This window comes from Oryctolagus cuniculus, chromosome 2, assembly GCF_051225735.1.
Source record: "Oryctolagus cuniculus isolate XC-2025 breed Fujian yellow rabbit chromosome 2, ASM5122573v1, whole genome shotgun sequence".
Lineage (NCBI taxonomy): Eukaryota > Metazoa > Chordata > Mammalia > Lagomorpha > Leporidae > Oryctolagus > Oryctolagus cuniculus.
In genome coordinates this window covers 41,579,739-41,604,840 of record NC_142868.1, presented here as the reverse complement: position 1 = coordinate 41,604,840, position 25,102 = coordinate 41,579,739, and the positions used below count along the sequence as shown (strand labels likewise).

Genomic DNA, 25,102 nt, shown 5'->3' with positions numbered 1-25,102 from the left:
TAGGATTCCAGTGGTTGAACCCAATGCATTGTTCTGTTATATGCCTAGCACGATCCCAGTGTCCTCTGAAAGTGTGGAAGCAGCCTCAGTCAACCTCTTCTCTCCCAGAGGTAGTGTCACAGAGCCCCAGGCACGCATGGGGGAAATTTACCTTGGAGTACTTGTGTCTTGTTCATCATTGTACTTCCGGTGCCTAACACATTTATTGATTTGAATTGGTATCTTGGCTTTGACTTGTGGACCTTTGGCTTGTGTCCTGAGTTGCCCTTAAAGAAATTTGACGCTGGGGTGATTTGTCTAAGTGCTGACATGGCTCTCTCTTTTACCGAGTCACAGCTTACCCATCATGTGGTAGGTACCCTTGTTCTAATAATACTAATTGTCATTATTGCTAATAATAGCTATCATTGATTAATCTCTTTGTGTCAAGCACTGCACTTGCAATTTATGCGCATTATTTCATTTAACCTTCAAAAGCATCTGTAGGTGGTAGGTACTTTTATTACTCCCATTTTGCAATAAGGAAACTGAGGCACTGAGAAATTAATTAATTTGCTTGAGGTCATTTAGCTAAGCTATTAAGTGTCAAAGCTGACGTTTAAAACCAGTTCTGACTTCAAAGCTGCTCTGTGCTTTGAGACCCAGGACTGGGCTCCCCGTTTTGGTGTCTGGGGCTTTACCTACAAGTGACCACATTGGAGTGGACTTACTGTTAGTCAGGACTTCCTTTCTTTGGAACGACTATCCCCAGTGCTTGTGGTTTTTTATTTTTTGGGGGGGAGTGGGGGTTGGGAGTTGACACTGACCCCAGGAGTGCTCATGTGAGTCAGCTTTGGCCAGTCTGAGCAGTTCTTCCATCTGACCAGGTGATTGGCTCAGAGGTTAGCACATGACCCAGGCTGGCTCAGCCAGGCTTCCTGTTCTGCCTGCATTAGGAAGAAGGTGCTCTTTTCCTCTGGGATTTTTTGTTGATAGAGTGAGGTAGCTGGTGCTCCCTTGACTGTCTTCCCCTACTCTGTGGGGAAGTTGTTGTCAGTACGAGAGACTGAGGCCATCGTGCAGTGAGAAGTTGCACTGTACAGATGCATCCTTTGATGGCTAGGGTTTGGCTGTGCCCGGAGCATCCTGGCACTTCCTGATTATGTGAGCCCTAGTACATTCTTTTTGTTTGCTTAAGTATAGTTATTTACATTTGAAAGCACCTGGCCTAATATACAGGCTTTTCAGAAAATGAGTATTTTGGCTCTCCATTGCCATTTTCTGTCTACCCTTTGGACAAGCCTGCTGCTTCTTGGTTTTTGGTGCCTGAATGGTGCCTGGAGCCCTTTGATCCCTGTACATGCTGTATCAGTTCAGCTCGCTCTTTTTTCCCTTATCAGCCCTGTCCCAGCGAGAGGAGGTCCACGCCCAGTTCCTCCATGGCATAGCCCACACACGTGGTTCTGGGTGGGATAGGGAATGTGCTATGAGTGAAGCATTTGAGAAATCTGTTCTTCATAGGCTTCACAAAAATTACTCGTTGGCTTACCCTTTGAATGCTGATCAAAGACTACTGAATGCGGAACTCATCTGGCCTCTGAAACCACCTTGGATCTCAGCCAGCTGAGGCCAGGCCTCAGTTATCCCGGCCGTTCTGCTTAGCCGCCTGCTTATGTCCTCTCAGCCCTCCCCGCGATGCCGCCCTCCCATGCTTCTGCTGGCTTCCTTCCCAGATCTTTCCGGTGGCCCTCTGAGAGCATTGTTCCATTGTGAATCAGTTCTCCCACACCCTAGCCTCCTCACAGGGTGAAAACACTCCCTTCTCTCTATACTGTGGCCTCCTGCTGCATCCCCTTTGCTGCTCCCACAGCATCACTTGTCTGCCCTTTTGCAAAAACTCTCTCTTTTAGGGTTTAAGCCGTTCATGCAAGTACCCTCCTAGTCGCTCCTTTTGCAGCCAGTTTCTTGGTCCTTCTCTCTGATTGACTCACTGCTTCATGGCCTTCTCTCCTAACTCTGCTATCTTTGTGTTCATACAACTAACTGTAGTTGCCTTGGGGGTAGCTCATGGGAATAGTTGATTGTGGTGGGGGTGGAAAACAAAGGCAACTTCATAAAAGAGATGACCTGTGTTAGGGACTTTGAGAAATGGATAGGATCTCAACAAGCAGATAAAGAGAGAAGTGCATTCAAGCAGAGAGAACCATGTTGGCCAAGGCAGGAAAATAGGAAAAGGCCTGGTGTGCTTGTCTCTTGACTGTATTGGGAAACAGGTGGTAGGAAAGGCAGAGGGGACACACGTTAGATTGGACATGATTCTGTTTACTTAAGATTAAGGAGTGAGCTAAGGAAAATCCAAGGGGAAGAATATAAGAGAACACAGCCTCCATTATAAAAGGGAGAGGAGTGGGATGATATTGTACATGATAACAGTAGAGCTTTTTGGAGTGATTGTAGAAGGGGAGGAGGAGTAATTAAAGCAGGGGAGAAGGTTCAGGGGCTGCTGTTTGCCTTGATGGTGAAGATGCCCACTTCCCATATCATGTTCCTGATTCCAGCTTCCTGCTAACGCAGACTCCAGAGGGCAGAGCTTTTGGCTCAAGTAATTGGGTTCCTGCCACCCATGTGGGAGACCAGAATTGCGTTCTTGGCATCTGGCTTCAGCCCTGGCCTAGGTTTCCATGTGTAGGCATTTGGGGTTTGAACCAGTGGCTGGGAGCTCTGTTTCTGTCTCTGATATAAATAATTTATGTTTTTTTTTTTTATTTTTTATTTTTGACAGGCAGAGTGGACAGTGAGAGAGACAGAGATAAAGGTCTTCCTTTTTGCCATTGGTTCACCCTCCAATGGCCGCCGCGGCTGGTGCGCTGCGGCCGGTGCACCGCGCTGATCCGATGGCAGGAGCCAGGTACTTATCCTGGTCTCCCATGTGGGTGCAGGGCCCAAGTACCTGGGCCATCCTCCACTGCACTCCCTGGCCACAGCAGAGAGCTGGCCTGGAAGAGGGGCAACCGGGACAGAATCCGGCGCCCCGGCCGGGACTAGAACCTGGTGTGCCGGCGCCGCAAGACGGAGGATTAGCCTAGTGAGCTGTGGCGCTGGCCAATAATTTATGTTTTTTAAAAAGATTTATTTGAAAATCAGAGTTACATACAGAGAAAAGGAGAAGCAGAGAGAGAGGGGTCTTCCATCCGCTGGTTCTCTTGGCTGCAACAGCCAGAGCTGTGCCGATCTGAAGCCAGGAGCCAGGAGCTTCTTCCAGGTCTCCCACATTGGTGCAGGGGCCCAAGGACTTGGGCCATCTTCTACCGCTTTCCCAGGCCATTAGCAGAGAACTGGATTGGAAGTAGATCAGCCAGGACTTGAAAGCCCATATGGGATGCCAGCGCTGCAGGTGGTGGCTTTACCCGCTGTGTCACAGTGCCAGCCCCAAATAATTTGTGTTTGAAACAACAGTTTATAATAGAAAAGGGGCTGTAGAAGGAAGAGATAGTAGAAGAGGAGGTCAAAGGATTTGCCGGACAGACTGGTTATGAGGGAGCAGGGTGGTGGGCAGAGGAATGAGGGTATGATACCTGCTGCTTAGGAGGAAGGAAAGATTGAAGTCGTGTCTGGTGATGGGAGACTTAAGATATGATGCTGGGAGACAGCAGCTACATGCTAGATATTAATCAGATCGCTTGAGCTTCTGGTTACCTTATGAATAAATAGTAAGAGAGTTTCTTTCTTGATAGTAAAAATTATTTAAATTATAATAGCTTAAGATATTTTCCAAATTGTGTTTTATAGAATATTACAACTCTGGTTCAAGGGAATAGAAGGAGTTCTAAGATCTTGCAAGGTTGGCAAATGAATTCTGTGATTCACAGAACCTATTCACATATTAAAGACTCTGAGAAATGCATACGAGAAGCCAGTTTGATGCTATTTAGCCCGAGTTTTCTCAACTATCTTTGTCCATGCAGTAATTTATTAAGCAAGCATGCCATAAGCACATGCCATGATATGTTTTGAGCATGTTGTGAGCCCCATTTTCACAGTAGAGCGTACAGTCTGCCAGTGCCCCTGTGTTTAGAAGATTATAGTCTGAGTGCATGTTATCACTTCAGAGGTCTTGATGTTGTGAGGAACATGATTCTGGAAGCCTTGAGTTCAGGGATTTGGACAGTCTTTTGTACTCTGGACCAGAATGGTGTGGAGCAATCGCCTGACTCTATCTTACATCAACACCTCCACTTTTCACACAGTGTTTCCCGCATTTCCTGCCTTGGGCATGCACAGAGCTCATAACAAGGTAACTTTCAGGTTTGGAAGTTGGTGACTCATCCAAGGTCACCCAGCTAGTAAGTTGCAGAACTAGAGCCACAAACTCAGCTCTCCTGGCACTAAATTCTAGGTTTATTCCATTTTGTGATGAGAAAGCACAATTTGAAATGCTTGAAATTGACAAACTAGAAGGAAACTAAGCAGGTTGAGTGAGACACTGCTGACCATGCCGGTGTGATCAGTACTGTCAGGGCTGGCTTAGGCATCACCCCACTACCACTCTCACCATCATCGTTAACACTGAGTACTGCAATCCATGTATTATGCTAAGTATTTTATATATTTTCCCAACTCCATGAAGTAGTGATGTTATTGTGTTTTATAGATTAGGAAGCAAGTTTAGAGAGGTGAGTAATACATCTGTGTGCGCATAGCTGGAAAGGAGCAGAGCCAAGTTTCCATCCAAGGCTGTTTTCAGAGTTCAAACTCTTACCTTTGCTGTAATCAAGTGAAATGTTTTCTCTGTTTCAGCACTTGCCTCTCAGACTGGTTTGTTTTTTTTCTCTTCCCCATTTCAGCTTTCTAGCTCTTCCTGTTGGTAAAACCTGAGCCCAGATAGGATCTGATTCATTCATTTACTCCGTGAGTGAGGAGGCATTTATCACATATTTTATAAGTGCCTACTGTGTGGAGGAATGGTTCTAGGAGATGAGGAGCCAGCAGTAAATACACAAACAAGGTTTCTGTTCCTGTGGCCCTTAGAGCATATTAACAGCCTTGAAACATTTTTGTTCAGTTGCCATGAATCTACTTTGCTGCTTTGCTAATTTAAGATGTTAGTGTCTACTCATGTAATTCATTCTGTGAATGGAAAACCACCCCTGTCACCATTCTACCTTTAGAGCTTTCTGATTTGGCAGAAACAATGCTGAAAGGGATACCTGCCAGGATCCTGCTGATGTCTAGTCATCTGGGACAGGTTAGCTCAGTGTAGCAGAAAAATAATGAAGTCAGGAAGCAGAGCTTAAATGGAAGAAGTTGGAATCTCAGTGCTTTCAGCGTGAAGCCATAGGTCTGTGGGACTGTTGGTGTTTTCTGTTACATTGGGACAATCAGCTGGGTACACTGAGGTATCTGGGATTTCAGAAAGGTATATGTTGGGCTTTGGAAAATTTTTATAGATAATGTTTAAATTACATTAGGAGTATATATGTATTTTTTAAAGATTTATTTTTTGAAAGGCAGAGTGACAAGCACGGAGAGACGGAGAGAAAGAGATAATTTCCTTCTGTGGTTCACTGCCCAAATGGCAACAATGGCCAGGGCTGGGCCAGGCTGAAGCCTGGAGCCAGGAGCTCCATCCTGGTCTTCCAAATGGGTGGCAGGAGACCAAGCTCCTGGACCAGCTTCTGCTTTCCCAGGAGCCTTAGCAGAGAGCTGGATGGGAAGCAGAGCAGCCAGGACTTGAACTGGTGCTCTGATATGGGATGCTGGCAGCACAGGCAGAGGCTTAACTTGTGCCACAATGCCAGCCCCCTGTGAATGTATTATTAACATAAAATTTCTATTGATAGAGTAAATCTAAAGCTGAATATTTTCCACCAAAAGTGAGCTTGTGGTAATCTTTAGTTGATATAGACCAAGGATTATGTTACTTATTGCTGTATTATATTCCTAATTCTTGAGTTAAGTGGAAAGTAACTACCTAGCTCCAACCATATAAAAATGAGTTTACCAAGGCTTTATTTACTAAGCAATTATCAAGTATTAATATAAGAAGTCGAATATTTTTGTAATTTTTGCCCAAACTTCCGTTGATGATATTGTTCAATTTCTTTCATCATCTTTTATGATCCCATAGTTTATTTCTCTTTAGTGATAAAGAATGTTTTTCTTTTGATAAACTGCTATGGATCTTATCATAAGGAATTACTATTCAGTGAAATATGAGAGTACTTTAAAAAGTTAAGGCTGGTGCCGTGGCTCAATAGGCTAATCCTCCGCCTGTGGCGCCAGCCCACCGGGTTCTAGTCCTGCTCAGGGCGCCGGATTCTGTCCCAGTCGCTCCTTTTCCTGTCCAGCTCTCTTCTGTGGCCTGGGAAGGCAGTGGAGGATGGCCCAAGTACTTGGGCCCTGCACCCTCATGGGAGACCAGGAGAGGCACCTGGCTCCTGGCTTCGGATCAGCACGGTGCGCCGGCCGCAGCGCGCCAGCTGCAGCGGCCACTGGGGAGGGTGAACCAATGGAAAAGGAAGACCTTTCTCTCTGTCTCTCTCTCTCTCTCTCTCACTGTCTACTCTGCCTGTCCAAAAAAAAAAAAGTTAATGGAGGGGCTGGGATTGTGGTGCAGCAGGTTAAGCTGCCAGCTGTTACACCAGTATCTCATATGAGCGCAGGTTCGATCTTGACTGTCCACTAATAATCAAACTCCCTAATGGCCTGGGAAAGCAGCAGAAGATGGCTCAAGTACTTGGACCCTTTCCATCCACATGGGAGACCAAAATGGAGTACCTAGCTCCTGGCTCCTGGCTTTGGCCTGGCCTAGCCCCAACTGTCACAGCCATCTGGGGAGTGAACCAGCAGATGGAAGATCTCTCTTTATCTATGTCTTTCCCTTTTTCTCTATAAGTCTGCCTTTCAAATAAACAAAAAATAAATCTTTAAAATAATAATAAAAAAGTTAGCAGAAGATAGAATTTAGATAAGTTTATTTTGATGCAAAATAATTTGAAATCCATGTATATGAGAGGTGTTCAAAAACTTAGTGGAAAATGCATACTATGGAAAAAACTGGGCATGGATTTAAAATTTTTTCCACCTAAACTTACCCTTTTATTCCATTTTCCTATGAACTTTTTGAAGTTTTGTTTGTCCTGGATTTTGAGAAGCTTCAAATTTAACATATAATTGCAATTAATATTTCAGAGTATATAGTAGAATTGTAGCATATGTGAATCTGTGTTAAGAGAACTTAATCTATAGGCCAGCAAAGAAAAAAGAAGCACCAGTTTAATGGAAGGGGGAGTTTCTTCTGCTCACTATTTTGTTTTATGAGTCTATGCCCCAGAGGGTCTGTGCATTGGAGATGTGTGAACCTCTGCTCCCTGAATCATAAAGTTTTATTTATTTATTTGAAAGTGAGAGTTACACAGAGAGAGGAGAGGCAGACAGAGAGAGAGGTCTTCCATCCACTGGTTCACTCCCCAATGGCTGCAACGGCCAGAGCTGAGGCCATCTGAAGCCAGGAGCCAGGAGCTTCCTCCGGGTCTCCAACGCAGGTGCAAGGGCCCAAGGACTTGGGCTGTCTTGTACTGCTTTCCCAGGCCATAGTAGAGAGCTGGATTGGAAGTAGAGCAGCCAGGACAGGTGCCCATATGGAATGCCAGCACTGCAGGAGGCGGCTTTACCCGCTATGCCACAGCGCCAGCCCCTCCAAACGCTTTTTATGATGATCTCAAAGTGCTGAATGTGATTTTAGTAACTATATTTTCATATAAACTGACCCCAATCCAACTACTTTAATGCTAAATCAATACAACCAAAAATTTATTTTTCTCTAGGCTAGATGGTTTTCAAAGAAGCCTCCAGACCAGCTGCCTGATTGCTTTCCTGGAGGTTTGTTTATGTATAATAAACTTTATGTGCATTTTCTCATGTGTTCCTCATGGAAACCTTTTTTTAATTCATGAGATATTAAAATAACACAGGTAGGGAAAAAATCAATACAATGTATACACAATTACTGAAAACTATACCAACATACAAAAATGATTTTATTTTGGGAAATGATATCTAATTTATGGCAGGTTTTCTTTTTTCTTTTTAAGATTTACTACTTATTTTATTTGAAAGGCAGAGTCACAGAGAGGCAGAGGCAGAGAAAGAGGTCTTCCATCCACTGGTTCACTCCCCAAATAGCCGCAATGGCTGGAGCTGCGCCGATCCGAAGCCAGGAGCCAGGAGCTTCTTCCAGGTCTCCCATGTGGGTGCAGGGGCCCAAGGACCTGGGCCATCCTCCACTACCTTCCCAGGCCATGGCAGAGAGCTGGACTGGAAGTGGAACAGCCGAAACTTGAACCGGTGCCTATATGAGATGCCAATACTGCAAGTAGTGGCTTTAGCTGCTATGCCACAGCACGTTTTTGAAATTTTTACTTTCAGAATAAAAGTTTTATTTTCAGAAATAAAATATCATAAACAGTCTAATTCAGTCTTAAAGACTGGCAGACTGAGCAAGAGATGTTCTTATTTTTTTGTAGCTGCTCTTTCTTTCCACTTCAGTTACCAGGGCTTTGCCTTTTAGGGCCATTTCAGCCACCCATTCATCAACTGTGTTGTGTTCTAGTCCTTTCTCTTTAATTACCTCTTTACAGCATGGCTTGCATTGGTCCTTTCAGCTGTGTTCAGTTAAGTTAGCTCTCAGAAGCTCTTTGAGGCATTCTCTCTCTCTGCTTTCTGTCAGCTTTAGGTTCATTGCTGCTCATGTCTGTACATCTTTGGTCATCTTGCTAACCACCATGACCTACCACACTTGTCGGCCAACTGAACTTACAAGGTTTTGTCATCGCCATCATTTTACTATAATGAAATACTGTCTACAGAGTTGTTATTTGTATAGTTACACAACTAATAACATTTAGAGCCAGGTCAGTCAAATCCAGCAGGTCAGGTTCCTTCCACTAAATCATGCTATTTAGCCTGAAGTTCCATAAATAATTGGTGAATTAGGTGATGGAGGATGAGGCAGGTGCTGTGGCACAGCTGGGAGGGGCACCTGCAACTCTGGCGTCCTATATGGATGCAGGTTCCAGTCCCAGCTGCTCCACTTCGGGTCCAGCTCCCTGCTAATGGCCTGGAAAAAGCAGCAGCAGATGACCGAAGTACTGGGGCCCCTGCACCTGCGTGGGAGACCTGGAAGAAGCTTCTGGCTTCTGGCTCAGATTGGTTGAGCTCTGGCCGTTGCAGCCATTTGGGGAGTGAACCTGCAGATGGAAGACCTCTCTGTTTTTTCTCACTGTCTGTAACTCTGACTTTCAAAAGTAAGTAAAAAAAAAAAAAAAAAAAAAAAAAAAAAAGATGGAAGGTGACATAAGGAAAAATAAACATCTTTAGCATAATATTTTCTTCTTTCTTCTCCAGCTCTGTCAAGAGCCACATTAAAATCTTGGTTTTTAAGCATACTGAAAGATACAGGCTCACCTTCTACATGGCTGATTTTCTGTTTGAAACAGTCATCACACGTGGATAAGTAGTTCTAGGATAACAAGCATCACAGAATCATTTGAGTTCTAGGGCTAAAGGCAGAATTAAAGTTCGTCAGCTTCAGTTCACTCATCTCACGGATGATATCAAAAGGCCTTCAGAGACTGTGAGTTTTGCCTTTACTGTGTCAGTTAAGGACAGAGAAGTTTCTCTGGGGCCTGAAGCCCCCTTTTATCTTAACAGGAAATTAGAATAGTGGTGGACGAATACTTGTCCCATGAGAGAGGTGAGAGTTTAGTTGAAACTGCATCATTTTGCACAGTTCTGCCTGGGCCTCTTGGGTGAGTAAGCTGTGATGTTCCACTCTCCAGAACAAAAGAGCCTTCCACATAGGGTGGGATGGACCCTCAGGAGCTCCTGGAAGAGAAAAGGCGCCTGTTAACCTAGACTGCTGGAGGAAGTGCGAACGGCTGTCCTTTTGGAGTGGGAGGCTTCCTCCGCGTCTGTGAAGTGACCACAAGAGAAGTTGAAATTGTTGAAAGCTCTGGAGTACCTGCTCTGCAACCTTTGATGTTTGGCTTCTGACGTCAGTAGCAGCAAGGTGTGAATACAGTGGAATCATTCATTCAGCCAGAAAATCCTTACTGCACACCTAGTATGCTTCAGGCAGTGTTCTGGATACCAGATCATGCCAAATATTGTATTTTCTTTCCCTTGAGAGGAAAAAAAAAAAGATTTGGAAATAAGATTCTGAGACATTCGTGTGGAACAGATTGGAAATGGATGTGTAGGGTGATGTGTACACATACTTTTTTTTTTTTTTTTTTACAGGCAGAGTTAGTCAGTGAAAGAGAGAGACAGAGAGAAAGGTCTTCCTTCCGTTGGTTCACCCCCAAGTGGCCACAATGGCCGGCCAGCACGCTGCGCCGATCCGAAGCCAGGAGCCAGGTGCTTCCTCCTGGTCTCCCATGCAGGTGCAGGGACCAAGCACTTGGGCCATCCTCCACTGCACTCCTGGGCCACAGCAGAGAGCTGGCCTGGAAGAGGAGCAACCGGGACAAAATCCAGCATCCCAAGTGGGATTAGAACCCGGGGTGCCGGTGCCGCAGGCAGAGGATTAACCAATTGAGCTGTGGAGCCGGCCTGACGTACTTTTTTTTTTTTTTTTTTTTAGTATTTATTTATTTTACTTGAAAATCAAAGTTACAGAGAGGGAGAGGCAGAGGCAAAAAGAGAGAGAGAGAGAGAATTTTCCATCTGCTGGTTCACTCCCCAAATGGCTGGGACGGCTGGAGCTGGGCCAGGAGCCAGGAACTTCTTTCGGGTCTCCCACATAGGTGCAGGGGCCCCAGCACTTGGGCCATCTTCCACTGCTTTCCCACGCACAGTAGCAGGGAGCTGGATCAGAAGTAGAGTAGCCGGGACTCAAACCAGTGCCCATATGGGATGCCGGCACCGTAGGTGGTGGCCTAATCTGCTGTGCCACAGTGTTGACTCCACGTACACACATATTAAGTACTTTATCCTGTGGTGGCTATCTAAATGTCGGTATCACTTATTTATGTAAAGTTGGCTTTCAGAACTTCTCAATAAAATAGAAAAAATTAAACAGTGACTTATTTTATAGAATATGATTTCTCAGATCATGGAATTTTCCACACATGATTTTGAGATTTAATGCTCAGCCATCATCCCCAACGGAGAACTGTTTAGTGTGAGGATCTCTGGGCAGGGGAGGTATGGTGAAGGGAAACGGAGGGCTCTGTAAAGTACTGTACTTCTATTCAAAGCTTTCAAAAATTCTGGAATGTCTGTGAAACCATTCTTCAATCCTAGAAGGATTGAAGGGTTCCAACATTATTTTCTTGTTTGTTTCTAAAGGTTTGGACCTCATGTATGGAATGGAGTTTTGTCCCCTCATGGAAATGTGTTTTTGATTCTGTAATTGAATACAAATAGACAAATTGTTTTAGCTGAAATTTATCTTAATTTCATCTATTTGCTTAGAATGCATCTAGTCTATAAAGTGAAGAATATAAGTAATTGTCATTTTCCTGTAACTAAAGCTATTGCTTTTCATTTTAACTTCATTCCTACAAAGTAAAGGATTCCTAAAATACTCAAAATTAAAACTCATGATGGGGTTTTAATTCTCAAACTGACTCAGAACTCACTATAACACTTTTGAATATGAAATAGTAAATGTATACCAGTTTTACTTTCATTTTCTATTTGTGATTCTGATCAAAATTAAGATTAAAAAATTTCATGTGCATTTTATGAGTAAGGAATTGTTAAGATCAGAGTGTGAACACCTGTTTTTATACATGTATTGGCATATTTCTAGCTATCTGTCAAAATTCTGTTCATATATTGTCTCCTCTTTGAAGTGGTTCACAATACTTTGAAAAGGGGCCATTGGTTCCTTTTCAGTCATCACATATTAGTGATTCTTAGGGGATATGAAATGATTTCAAGATAATCTGCACATATCACTTTTACATTTAACAGATTGTAATGTTGCCCCCCCCCCTTTTTTTTTTTGAAAGGCATAGAGACAGAGGAAGAGAGAGGGTGAGAAAGAGACAGAAAGCTCTTGTCACTCTTCAAATGCCTGCCGTGTCTGGTGCTGGGCCAGGGCTGAGCTGGGGCCAGAGCCAGGAGGTGAGAACTCAGTCCAGGTCTCCCACGTAGGAGGTGGAAACCCGGTTACCTGAGCCATCAGCACTGCCTCCAGTGTCCGTGTCAGGAAGCTGGAGTCAGAAGCCAAAGCTGAGACTCAGAGAGGCACTCCAGAGTGGGAAGTGGGTATCTGAACTGCTGTGCTAAATGCCAGCTCCTGCTATTTGTTTTTAAGTAACTCCCATGCTTCTCTAAAGATCCTATCTTGTTCATCTTTGTAACCACCTGAATGTCTCATGTGTTTTTCTTTCTAAAGATATATTTTATCTGTGAAATGCAGAGCTCCAGAGAGGCAGAGGCAGAGAGAGAGGTCATCCGTCCTCTGGTTCACTCCCCACATGGCCGCAATAGCTGGAGCTGAGCTGATCGGAAGCCAGGAGTCAGGAGCTTTTTGCAGGTCTCCCACAAGGGTGCAGGGCCTCGAGCACTTGAGCCATCTTCTACTGCTTTCCCAGGGCACAGCAGGGAGCTGGATTGGGAGTGGAGCAGCCGGGACATGAACTGGCGCCCATATGCGATGCCGGCACTGCAGGTGGCGGCTTTACCCGCTACGCTACAGTGCCAGCCCCCCATGTATTTTTTTTGATACATGATAGCTATGTGTAAATGACAGAATGAGTAAATACATGAATGTTGGAAACTGTTCCTATGGGCAGCTTGGCTCATGAACTGAACACGGTAAAAGGATGGGTGGGTGAGAGAGAGGAAATATTTGGGGTGGGAAGAAAGTTGACAGGGGTTAAAGGTGAATGAAGTAAGAGTGATGTAGTCAGGAATACTTTAGTGTATGAGCATGTCTTGGTTGTTTCTCTAGTGCTATGTAAAACACACCCCAAATTTTCAGCACACAAAAGCAACCAGTTCATACATTCTGTAGGTTGAGAATTAGTGCACAGTAGAGATGTCTTGTTTCACTTCTACAGAGTCTAGGCTCCTACTTCAGAAAACTTCCGTGGCTGGGAATGACTTAAAGGACTGGGGGCTGGAGCCATCTGAAGTGTTCTCACCTGGATGTCTGCCTTCTGTGCTGGCGTGATTTAAAGGCTGGGCTCAGCTGGCATTTGCCACTGGATACCTCCATTTGGGTTATCTATTCGGCAGGGGCTTCTTTATGATGCCTGGCTTCCAAGAGGAACCATCCAAATAACCAGAGAAACCTGGTTATGACTAACCCATGGGAACCAGGCAGAGCTAATTGGCTTTCTATGACCTGGAGTCCAAGGTCACATAGTATCAGTTCTGTTGCACTGTTTCAGAGGAGCCACAAGCCCTCTCAGATTCAAGGTGAGGAAACATAGACCTTAACTCTTCATGGGAGGAGTATCAGTGAACTTGGAGTGATTTTGTTTTAAATACTGGACCAATTACAATGATGGGTAGAGAGAAGGACAGAAGAGTACATTGTCAATGTACTTCATCATAGGTAGGACATATGAAAATGTGTCTGGACACTATCAAAATAGTAGTTAGACTGTGGCTTATAACCATGACATTAAAAAAATGGGAGGCAGAGAGGGAGAGAGGGGGAGAGGGGGAGGGGGGAGAGAGAGAAGAGGGGGGAAGAGAGAGAGAGAGAGAGGGAGAGGGAGAGGGAGAGAGGGGGAGGGAGAGTGAGGGAGCAAGCAGGTGTGCTCCCATCTGTTGGTTTACTTCCTAAATGCCTCCCCTGGCTGGGGCTGGGCCAACTCAGAGCAGATCTTCCATGTGGATGGCAGGAACTGAATTACTAGAGTCATCAACACTGCCTCCCCTGGACTGCACTGACAGGAAGTTGAGGTTAGGAGCCAGAGCTGGGTATGAAACCCAGTACCTGGGGCTGGTGCCGTGGCTCACTTGGTTAATCCTCCGCCTGCGGCGCCGGCATCCCATATGGGTGCCAGATTCTAGTCCCGGCTGCCCCTCTTCCAGTCCAGCTCTCTGCTGTGGCCCAGGAGGGCAGTGGAGGATGGCCCAAGTGCTTGGGCCCCTGCACCCTCGTGGGAGACCAGGAAGAAGCACCTGGCTCCTTGCTTCGGATCGGTGCAGTGCTGGCGATAGCGGCCATTTGGGGAGTGAACCAATGGAAGGAAGACCTTTCTCTCTGTCTCTGTCCCTGTCTATAACTCTACCTGTCAAATTAAAAAACAAACAAACAAACAAAACCCAGTACTCTGTTGTGAGATGGGGATGTCTTAACCACTAGGCCAAGAGCCTGATCCCTATAACATTTTTTTCAATGTAGCTTGTAATTTTTATTTGTTGCAAAAGATATATGAGAATGTTTTCTAGAAATTAGCTTTTTATTGGTTTATTTTTTCCTCTTAGAGATCAGGTAAATAACAGCTTGCATTTCAGTCTGGGAAAAATATCTTCATTTTTTTTTAAAGATTTATTTATTTACTTGAAAGTCAGAACAGAGAGAGGAGGAGAGGCAGAGAGAGAGAGAGAGAGAGTGAGTGAGAGAGAGAAAGAGAAAGAGAGAGAGAGGGAGAGGTGTCTTCCATCTGCTGGTTCACTCCCCAGATGCGCCAATCTGAAGCCAGGAGCCAGGAGCTTCTTCCGGGTCTCCCACACAGGCGCAGGGGCCCAAGGACTTGGGCCATGTTCTACTGCTTTCGCGGACCATAGCAGAGAGCTGGAACAGCTGGGACTCCAACTGGCACTTATATGGGATGCCGGCAGTGCCAGCGGCTTTACCCGCTATGCCACAGTGCCGGCCCCGGGGAAAATCATCACTAACCAAGCCCTACACAACCTAGAAATATGAGTAAACACTTTTCTGGTCAAATTTGCCTTCTTGTTGTAATATGCTCTGTAATTTCTAATCTTTGTGCTCTTCCCATGGATTCTTTCGCAATAACACTGCACTTGGGATATTTGCACTCACTTTGCCCGATCGCCCACTGTGCTGTGGTGCTTTGTACAGAATTGTCCTTTTCTCATACTTTGGACTTGAAAAGCAAACTTCAGCTTCCATGAAAGTGGAACAGGGGAAAGGGAAGGAAAGAGGGGTTATCACAAGGACACATGTTGCATTAGACCTGTGGTTTTTATTTTTGGTGGCGAGAAGCCACATATTCCTGTTTGTCAGAGAAGAGGCCGTGTCACTCTCCATTATTGTGAAGTTCAGCTGGTTCACAGCGATCATTGCAACTGCTGAAAGGACATTCACGAAGAGGTAGGGATGTTGGTAGCAATGAGCCTTGCAGGATCCCACTCACCTTTTTCTCCTCTTGGCTGCCTTCCTTTTTTTCTTAAAGCTTTTTAAAAATTTTTGTGTGTTTATTTATTTAATTTGAAAGGTAGAGGGACACAGATAGACAGAGATCTCCATCTGCTGGTTCACTCCCCAAATGTCTCCAATGGCTGGGGTGGGGCCAGGCTGCAGCCAGGAGCCTGGAATTCAGCCTGGGTCTCCCATATGGTGGCAGAGACCCAAATGCTTGAGCTATCACCTGCTGCCTCTAGGGGTGCACACTAGTAGGAAGCTGGAATTGAATGTGGAGCAAGGACTTGAACCTAGGCACTCACATTTGGGGTGCAGGTGTCCCAGAGACTTAACTGCTTTGCCACGTACCTGCCCTGCCTTGTTTTTTTTTCCCTCCCTCCCTTTTCTTCTTCCTTCCTGTTCTGTTTTCTTTCTTTCCAATTTCAAAGTATTAGATGAGGGGGACAGAAGGAACCATGTTACTCCATTAAATATATTTAAAAAATCTTTTCAATATGGAAGATTCCAAACATAAACAAAAATAGGATCACCTAAGTGGCACCCTGCACTCATCACTCAGCTTCAGCAGTTATCAACTCATGAATGATTTGATTTGTCTCTACTTCCACGTACACTTTACCAGGTGATGAAGCAACCTGTAGATTTTTCCATATATATCTCTAAAAGGTAAGAATTCTTAAAAATATAGTCATTATATTGTTATCATACAAAGACACACATGCACACATATGAGCAAACCCCAAAAACCTGACACATCATCAAACACATCTTTTTTTAAAAAATTATTTACTTATTTGAAAGAGTTAGAGAGAGAGAGAGGGAGAGACAGAGAGATGGAGAGAGATCTTGCATCCTCTGATTACTGTAGCATCCGGGGGCTGGACTAGGCTGAAGCCAGGAGCCAGGGACTCCGTCCAGGCCTCCCACTTGGGATAGTGGGAGCCCAAGCACTTGGGCTGTCTTTTGCTATTTTCCCAGGTGCATTATCAGGGAGCTGGATCAGAAGTGATCTCAAACTGGTGCCCATATGGGATGTTGACATCACACGTGGTGGCTTAACCCTCTGTGCCACAACACTGGCCTCCATCAAACATATCTTGCCAAGAAACCTTAATATCATCGATGTCCAGCTAGTATTTAAGTTGCCACAGGTGTCTCATACCTTCTAGCTGATTGAGACACCTCTTAGGACTTTAATTATCTATCCCTACATACAAATAAAATAAAATATAAAATAAAAAAGAAAGGACATCTAAAAAAATCTATCCCTCCTTTATTTCAATCTCTCTCTTTGTTCTTGACATATTTTGAAGAAAATTTCTCATTTGTAAAAAAATATGATAATGACTTGGATTCTTTATTCCTGTTTTAAGCAATATGAGAGAGTATGTAGACACAGATGAACATTTCTTATTAAAAACAAGTTAGAATACTGTAGCCAAGGACCACACATTAGTATTTGATTATTTTATGCTGTATAAACTTGCAATTTTCAAGTTACTTTTCTTGTGTTTTCTTCTGGTAAAAGGTGCTGAAAATCACTTAACCTACTTGAGAAACTTGTTATTCCTGTTTTGTTTCACTTTTATTATTTTCCTCTGAAGTCCAAAAATAGAAAGAGCAGTATTTATTTTATATCATAAATTCCCTCATCTGAGGAGAACTGGTGCCAGAATATTGCCATCTTAAATGATTCGACTTAACATTTCATAGTAAACAGTAAAGAAAACAAAACAAAACAAGATGATTCAGAATTTTTCCTGAAAAAAAAAAAAGGTAAAAGCTAGGCTTATTTTAGCTTATACTTAGCACCATTTAGATTATAAATGTTAATTCTTAAAGGGTAAATTAAATATTAATTTTCTTAACATTTCTCTGAGGAAGATACATGTTAAAATTTTTCCTTCCTTCATTTTACATTAAAAAAAATTCAGCACTATCCTGAAGAGAGTCATGTTTTCCAAAACCACTAGAAAGCTTTGTCAGGGTTTACAGGCAGGTCCCTATTAGATAGAACAAAGGACAAGCCACTATAACAAAGAAATCATGTGGTTTCTAAATTAGACTATTAGCTTGTTTCTCTCTCATGGGCTAGATTAGCTGGCGGTGGCTGCACGGGCAGCCCTGTGTATGCAGTTGTTAGGGACCAAGTTTTGTCTTTTTCCTCCCTCACCCACTGCCTGTTCACTCCCCAAATGATGACAAAGGCTGGGGCTGGGCAGGGCTGACACTGGGAGCTGGAAACTCCATCCTGATTTCCCAATTACTTGAACCATTACCAATGCTTCTTAAGGTTTGCTGGAATTGGGAACTAGAGTTGGGAATCAAACTTAGGCACTCCACTATGGGACGTGGGAGTCTTAACTGATAGGCTAAACACTTCACCCAAATATATGCTTTATTCTGATTGAAGGCATCCTAGCATTTTTTCTTTTGTTGTATTTCTGTTATTAATTCCCCTTTAAAAGAATTGAGCCCTAAGCCAAGAGTGCGAATTGCTTTGGAGTGCGTGGTAAGATTTGTTTTTTTGTAATAGTTCCACATTGTAGGTACTTTTGGATGGAAAACCTACAGATACTGTTGACAGCATTTGATAATGCAGATAAATGTCAGTCTGATGTTTAATGGGCTCAATTTCTTAAAGTTTTAAATAAGATAACACTATCATAAGTCTGTGATGACATATGTAATAAGGCGATATGTTCTAATGTAGAAAGTATGATTTATCCTGAGTATATAATAACATTTCCTTTTTTTAAAAAAAAAGTTTATTTACTTGTTTAAAAGGTAGAGTTACAGAGAGAGAGAGAAGGTGAGAGCTTCTATCCTACTGGTTCACTTCCCAGATGGCCATAACAGTTCCAGCTGGACCAGGCTGAAGTCAAGAGCCTGGATCTACCTGCGGGTCACCCACATGTGTGTCAGCGGTCCAAGTACTTGGGCCATCTTCTGCTGTGTTTCCAAGCACATTAGCAGGGAGCTGGACCAGCAGTGGGACTGCCAGAACTTGAACCTGCACTCATATGGGATGCCAGCATTGGAGGCAGTGGCTTAACCTGCTGTGCCACAATACAGTCCCCTACCATTTCTTCTGTCAGAAAAAGACATATTATATAGAGGGTTTGGTACTATACATGGTTTCAAGCATCCACTGGATCTATTAGCATATATCTTCTATGAATAAGAGGGGATGACTGCATATCTTATTGCTGATTCCATAAGTAAGATATTGCTGGGTATTGGAAATATATAGCATGTAGCTTAACCTAATAAGATGAGATTTTCAACTGCCCACATCATTCTTTGCTTGTTCTTGTAAGAATTTCATCCTTTCTGTGCCCTGTTAACCAGGCCCATTGTTCCCGTACTAACCATACCCCATCCAATCATATAGTTTGGCAACTCACAATAACCTTTGTTTTCTTCCTTCTCATCACCTCTGTCCCCTTGATAAAGAATATTGTGTATGGGAAGTCCTATTGGAAAAGAGCTGTGCTAAAGGCCATTTGTCTATTAAAATTTTTTCTTTATTTTCAGGCAGAATTTTTCATGATGAAAAAGGTTCTGAGATCTGTTGACAAAAATTGCCAGACCATGGAAGTAAGAACCATTAGTCTCAGGCTTAGATTTACAGTGTTGGACAAAGCATATACTTTTTGGTGGCTTGGGTTGTAGTTTTGAGTTGTATTTAAAGAAGATATTTGTGGGGCTGGCGCTGTGGCTTACTTGGTTAATCCTCCACCTGAGGTGCTGGCATCCCATATGGGCGCCGGGTTCTAGTCTGGGTTGCCCCTCTTCCAGTCCAGCTCTCTGCTGTGGCCCGGGAGTGCAATGGAGGATGGCCCAAGTGCTTGGGCTCCTGCCCCACATGGGAGACCAGGAAGAAGCACCTGGCTCCTGGCTTTGGATTGGCACAATGGTCATTTGGGGAGTGAACCCTAACAGAGGGAAGACCTTTCTCTCTGTCTCTCTCTCTCACTGTCTATAACTCTACCTGTCAAATTAAAAAAAAAAAAGATATTTGTAAACTGGAGTTGGTAATGGTTTTTCTCATATAGAATCCTTGTTTAAAGAGAACGTTTGCCTTCAGGTTGCTGTGGCTCCTGGTGATGAGTCGAAGCTGTCTCTGTTGACAGCTGGAGTTGGAATTCAGTTGCCTTTAGCAATCTCCCCGAACCGTTTGCTGAAGGTGGCACCTCATTAAGCCTTTTCTTTCAGTTTTTCCCTTCTACTAACAGGTCCTGCAGCGTATTGAGCAGCGTGGGCTCTGCAGTTAGATTGCCTGGATTAGAAGCTGGCTCTTAGTTTTGCTTTGGGACATGTAGAATGTAGGTCATATGGTACCTACTTGAGAAGGTTGATGAGAGGGCGAATGATTTAATACAGTTTCAAGTGCTTGAGTGGTTGAAGCATTGCCAACACAGTAAATAATCAAAGTTTAATTATAGTAATAATAATTTTAATTATTTTTCTGTGTAAAGATAATTCTGTAGGAATAATCCCTGCTTCTCCTGTGGTCTGCTTATTCCTCTGATCTTATGAACAGGTCAGTGGATTAACCTTTCAGGACAATGATTTTTTTTTTTTTTTAATTTATTTGAGAGGTAGAGTTACAGAGAGAGAGAGAGAGAGAGAGAGAGAGAGACGTAGAGAGAGGTCTTCCATCTGCTGGTTCACTTCCCAAATGGCCACAACAGCTGGAGCTGAGCTGATCCAAAGCCAGGAGCCAGGAGCTTCTTCCGGGTCTTCCAAGCTGGTGCAGGGGCCCACGTGCTTGGGCCATCTTCTATTGCTTTTGCAGGCCATCGCAGAGAGCTGGATTGGAAAAGGAGCACCTAGGACTAGAATTAGTGCCCATATGGGATGCTGGCACTACAAGTAGAGGCTTATCCTACTGTACCATAGCTCCAGCCCCTACAATGATGTTTTTATACTTTTAGGACAGTCTGCCCCGCAGCCTCCTCCCTAGTTTGGTCCAGATTTCTCAGTATTTGTCAGATGAGTATTTCATAGTTTGTAGTTGGGGGCTAAAGGCTGTCTTGGTTTCATTGAAGATGGGAATATTGGGGCCGGCGCTGTGGCACAGCGAGTTTACGCCCTGGCCTGAAGCACCAGCATCCCATATGGGTGCTGGTTCAAGACCCAGCTGGTCCACTTCCTATCCAGCTCTCTGCTATGGCCTGAGAAAGCAGTAGAAGATGGCCCAAGTCCTTGGGCCCCTGCACCTGCATGGGAGACCTGGAGGAGGCTCCTGGCTCCTGGCTTCGGATCAGCGCAGCTCTGGCCATTGCGGCCAATTGGGGAGTGAACCAACAGATGGAAAACCTCTCTCTCTCTCTCTCTCTCTCTCTCTCTCTCTCTCCCTCCCCTCTCTCTCCTCTCTCTCCTCTCTCTTCTCTCTATGTAACTCTGACTTTCAAATAAATAAATAAATAAATAAATCTTAAAAAAAAAAAAAGAGATGGGATTATCTTCTTCTGGTTTTTGTGTTTTATAATTTTCATAGAGTTTAGAAGAAGAGAGTAAACAATATATGCCCTGGGGTTGGCGCCATAGAGTAGTTGGTTAAACTGCTACCTGTGATGCCGGCATCCCATATGGGTGCTGATTTGAATCTGAGTTGCTCCACTTCAGATCCAGCCCCCTGCTAATCATCTGGGAAAGCAGTGGAAGATGGCCCAAGTGCTTAGGCCCCTGTACCCACATGGGAGACATGGAGGACGCTCCTGGCTTCGGCCTGGCCCAGCTCGGGCTGTTGCGGCCATTTGAGGGGTGAACCAGTGGATGGAACTCTTTCTGTCTCTCTCTAATTCTGCCTTTCAAATAAAATAAATCTTTTTTTAAACAAAGAATTTATACCTTTACATTGGTAACCTCCAATACTTTTCTGATTTTCAGTTTTGTTTTTTCAAACTTTTTAGTGCCATTGTGTCTTCTTAAACAAAAATCATGGGAGACCATGCCTTTTAACTCAGCTCTTGCCTTGTACCCCAGAGTACACCGAACCAAAATGAAGCTACACATGCTAAATGCTGGATAACTGAACTGAAACTTTAAGGAGATAGGTACAGGTTCCTAAAACAGACCAGGTTTTCCTGAAGAGGAGAGATTCCGGTCTACATGGGTCGGTGTCATCGGGAAGTAAACCCCGTTTTAACTGTTAGGAAGAGTTGTTCCTGACTGCTGGCTCTACATCGCCGGTGGGAGCTCTTGTTTCTCCTTACAGGATGGAGGCTGCCCCTTTCTTGAAAAATGAATCAAAACCTACCAGATCTATAACTAGATTTGTTGTAATTTTGTCCTCTGACAACTTTGAAGTAATGCGCTTACATTGCTACTTCTTGTTTTTTCAATTTTAGGTGTTAACTATTGACTTCCCCTACTGTTGCTGCGACTATAACTGATGATGTAGCTTTCACAATATGCTTACCCCCCCATGTTTATATTACTAGTAAGATTATTATTATTTACTTTATTATGCTGCGTTAGATGTATTTATGGCTGGACTCTGTAAAATACTGTGGTTCATTTTCCTTTTTGACACAATGTCGTTTTCCATGAAATTGTTTTATTTTCCTAGGTTGGCTAAATTTTAATAGTCTATTGTAACTTTTTTCCCTATACATTCAGTTTCACCTTCTAGAAGAATTCTTCTCAAGAACCTTCCGACCTGATCCGGTTTGGACCTGTTGCTCTCTGAGCCTGTGGCTGAGTGTCACTCAGCTTAGATCCCTTGACTGTCATAGGGGAAGTCTTACCTCTCTGTGGTGCTGGAACTCTTGTTTTTGCTTCTTTTTAGTTATTGCATGATTTTGGTAGAGTATGTTCCCAAGTGATTTGTTTTGAAAAGGATGAATACGAGTTAAGACTTTTAAAACCTTGCATATTTGGAAAACATGTCTTTGTTTTCCTGCTATTTCATCAATACTTTGGCTTTAAAATTTTGTTTAGAAGTCCGTTTTCTTCTGAATTTTTCTCTATTATCTTCAATTTTCAGTGTTACCCTTGATGATTGCTAGCTAGTAGGGATTTTGATCCTTTCTATGAAACTGACTTAAAAATACTAAAATTTACATGAGAGTCAGAGATAAAGATAGATTGAGTTCCCATCTGCTGATTCATTCCCCAGATGCTTGCAGTGGCTGGGGCTGGGCCAGGGCCAGAGCCAGGAGCTGGGAATGCAATCCAGATTTCCTCTATGGGTGGCAAGAACCCAGTTACTTGAACCATCACCAGTGTCACCCAGGTTTACATTGGTGGCAAACTGGAGCCAGAAGCTTGATCTGGAAGTGAACTCAGGCACTCTGATGTGGGACGTGGGCATCTTGATCCTTAGGTCAAATTGCTGCCTTGAAACTGACTGGCTTTTAAGCTCGCTAAGTCTTCTATTTATCCTCATGGTTTTGAAATTTTGTGAGCTGTGCCTTGATTTGGTTTTGTTTCAATTTGGATATAACCTTTAGTTTGGGGAAATTTTGAAAATGTCTTTAATTGTTTTCTCACCCTGTTTCCTTCTGGAACTTATACTTTCCAGATGCCAAACTTCTGGGTAGGTCTTCAGATTTTATTATATTTTCTTTCCAACTCTTATTTTTCTTCTTGAATTTTTGCTTTAAGTTTTGGGAGCTTTCCTCAACTTTGTATTCTAATTATTCTACTGAGATTTTTATTTCTTACTTATTTTTGATTTCTTTTAAAAAATATTTATTTGAGAACAGAGAGATGGAGATTGAAGCAGAGAGCTATAAATAGAGTCATAGAGTGAAGAGAGACGGAAAGAGAGTAAAGAACTCCCATCCCATGGTTTACTTTTCAAATGCCTTCAAGGGTTGGGGCTGGGCTGGAGCAAAAGCCAGGAGCTGGGAACTCAATTCATATTTGCACATGGGTGACAGGAACCCAATTACTTGGATCATCACTGCTGCCTCTCAGGATCTACATTAGCAGGAAGCGGCAAGTCAGGGGTCAGAACTTGGAACTGAACCTAGGTACCGTAGTGTGGGATGTGGGCATCTTAACTGTTAGACTACATGCCTGTTCCCTGATTTTTGACTTCTGTTAGCTCCTCGTTTTTTGGTTCTCTTGCTTATTTTGTCTGTTTTATTTTTATTTTATTGAGTTGTGATTAATTTTTTTATTTTAAATTCTTTTTTAGCATTCTCTTTTTACTGTGCAGTCTTTGTTTCCTCCATGTTGTTTTTTTCCCATTTGTTATTTGATCTTGAATTCATTAGAATCTTTTCTTCAATGGTTTGGTTATCCTTGGCTTTCTTGCATTTATAAGAACTCTAAGGGGTCAGCACTGTGGCCTGGTGGGTAAAGTTACTGCCTGCAGTGCCAGCATCCCATATGGGTACCAGTTCAAGACCTGGCTGCTCCACTTCTGATCCAGTTCTCTGCTATGGTCTGGGAAAGCAGTAGAGGATGATCCAAATCCTTGAACCCCTACACCTGCGTGGGAAGACCCAGAAGAAGCTCCTGGCTTTGGATTGGCACAGCTCCAGCTGTTGTGGCCAATTGGGGAGTGAACCAGTGGATGGAAGACCTGTCTCTGCCTCTCCTTCTCTCTCTGTGTAACTCTAACTTTCAAATAAATAAATAAGTCTAAAAAGAAAAAGAAAAAACTCTAAGAAGGCACTGGGAAGCTTTGTGCTGACTGTAGGCTTAGTCTGGCTGTGAGTACCCTGGAGATACGGGCCTCATAGAGGTGGGGACTTTCCCGGCCAGATGGACTCTCACCTATGATAGGTTAGCTGTGACTGGGTGGCTTTCATTTTCTCTTGTGGTTTAGACAGGAGCCATAGGCAAGAGAACTGTGGAGCATGATAGTGTAGACACCAGAGAACATCCCTGTGGCTCTGGCGACTAGGACTCTTAAGGAAATTACATCCTTATTAGGGCTAGACTGTGAATTGTGCCCAGCACTGTGGTCATTCATTTTGTTCAGCAGTCTGCTGTGCCTGTATGGTCATCTATGTTGTGTACTGAGATCCTGAGGCAACTCAAATGCCAGCGTGAACCAACCATGCAGGTTCTTTGCTGTCTGAGATATCAGTTTGCTGCAATTACATAGCAGGAGAATGTTCTGGAAAGCTAGAGGATCTTGAGAGGTGTGAATCACATCGTGGGGAGCCTAGACTGGATTTTTGTATGAAATGATGGGCTGTGGAGGAGTAGAATGGTGAGGTTGCGCTTTTGTGCCCTGGGCATTCTCCATCTAGGCACACAGAGTACCACTGATTGACTCCAGTTGGGGTGTGAGTAAAGCTTATTTTGGTAACTTGGAATAGCAACAACCTTGAAAAGTCTAAATGTCATATTTCAATTTTTTTTTTCTCATTTTAGAGTACTGGGATCTTCAATGGCAGGAGAAAGAGTAACCAGAAGACCGAGATGAATTTTAACACTATTCTAGAAGAGATTCTTATTAAAAGATCACAGCAGAAAAAGAAGACGTCACCCCTAAACTACAAAGAGAGGCTTTTCGTACTGACAAAGTCCATGTTAACCTACTACGAAGGTCGAGCAGAGGTAGGAGACAGTCACAGGTCCCTGCTGCTTTCTATGTTGACTCTGCTTATAATACTGCCTTCCTCTCTGTCTTAAAGAATAAGCTTTGGGTTAATGACGTTAATAATCTGTTCTTTTGTTGCAAGATGAAGTTTGGGATATGGGTTGAAATCATTCACATATCTGTTAATGATGGATTTCGTATAGATAGGTAGCCATTTTATATCATCCTATTGAAGCAATGCCTTTGAAATA

General features: G+C 43.5%; 1 protein-coding gene and 1 pseudogene across 7 annotated transcripts in view; one reads left to right on the top strand and one right to left on the bottom strand.

Annotated features, from left to right (window-relative positions):
- The window catches only part of TEC (tec protein tyrosine kinase), a 122,464-nt gene that overhangs the window by 14,310 nt on the left and 83,052 nt on the right, over positions 1-25,102 (top strand). For 5 of the 7 annotated variants that reach the window (XM_051831418.3, XM_089325383.1, XM_008248628.5 and 2 more), the window contains one exon: positions 24,683-24,868. In XM_051831418.3, coding sequence (XP_051687378.1) covers positions 24,731-24,868 — 138 coding nt within the window. In that variant the 5' untranslated portion in view covers positions 24,683-24,730. Of the gene's footprint in view, positions 1-9,818; positions 10,049-11,996; positions 12,112-24,682; positions 24,869-25,102 lie in introns of all 7 variants that reach the window. The other 2 variants (XM_089325380.1, XM_089325381.1) reach the window with 2 other exon arrangements.
- Positions 8,367-8,892, bottom strand: LOC100342360 (transcription and mRNA export factor ENY2 pseudogene; annotated as a pseudogene).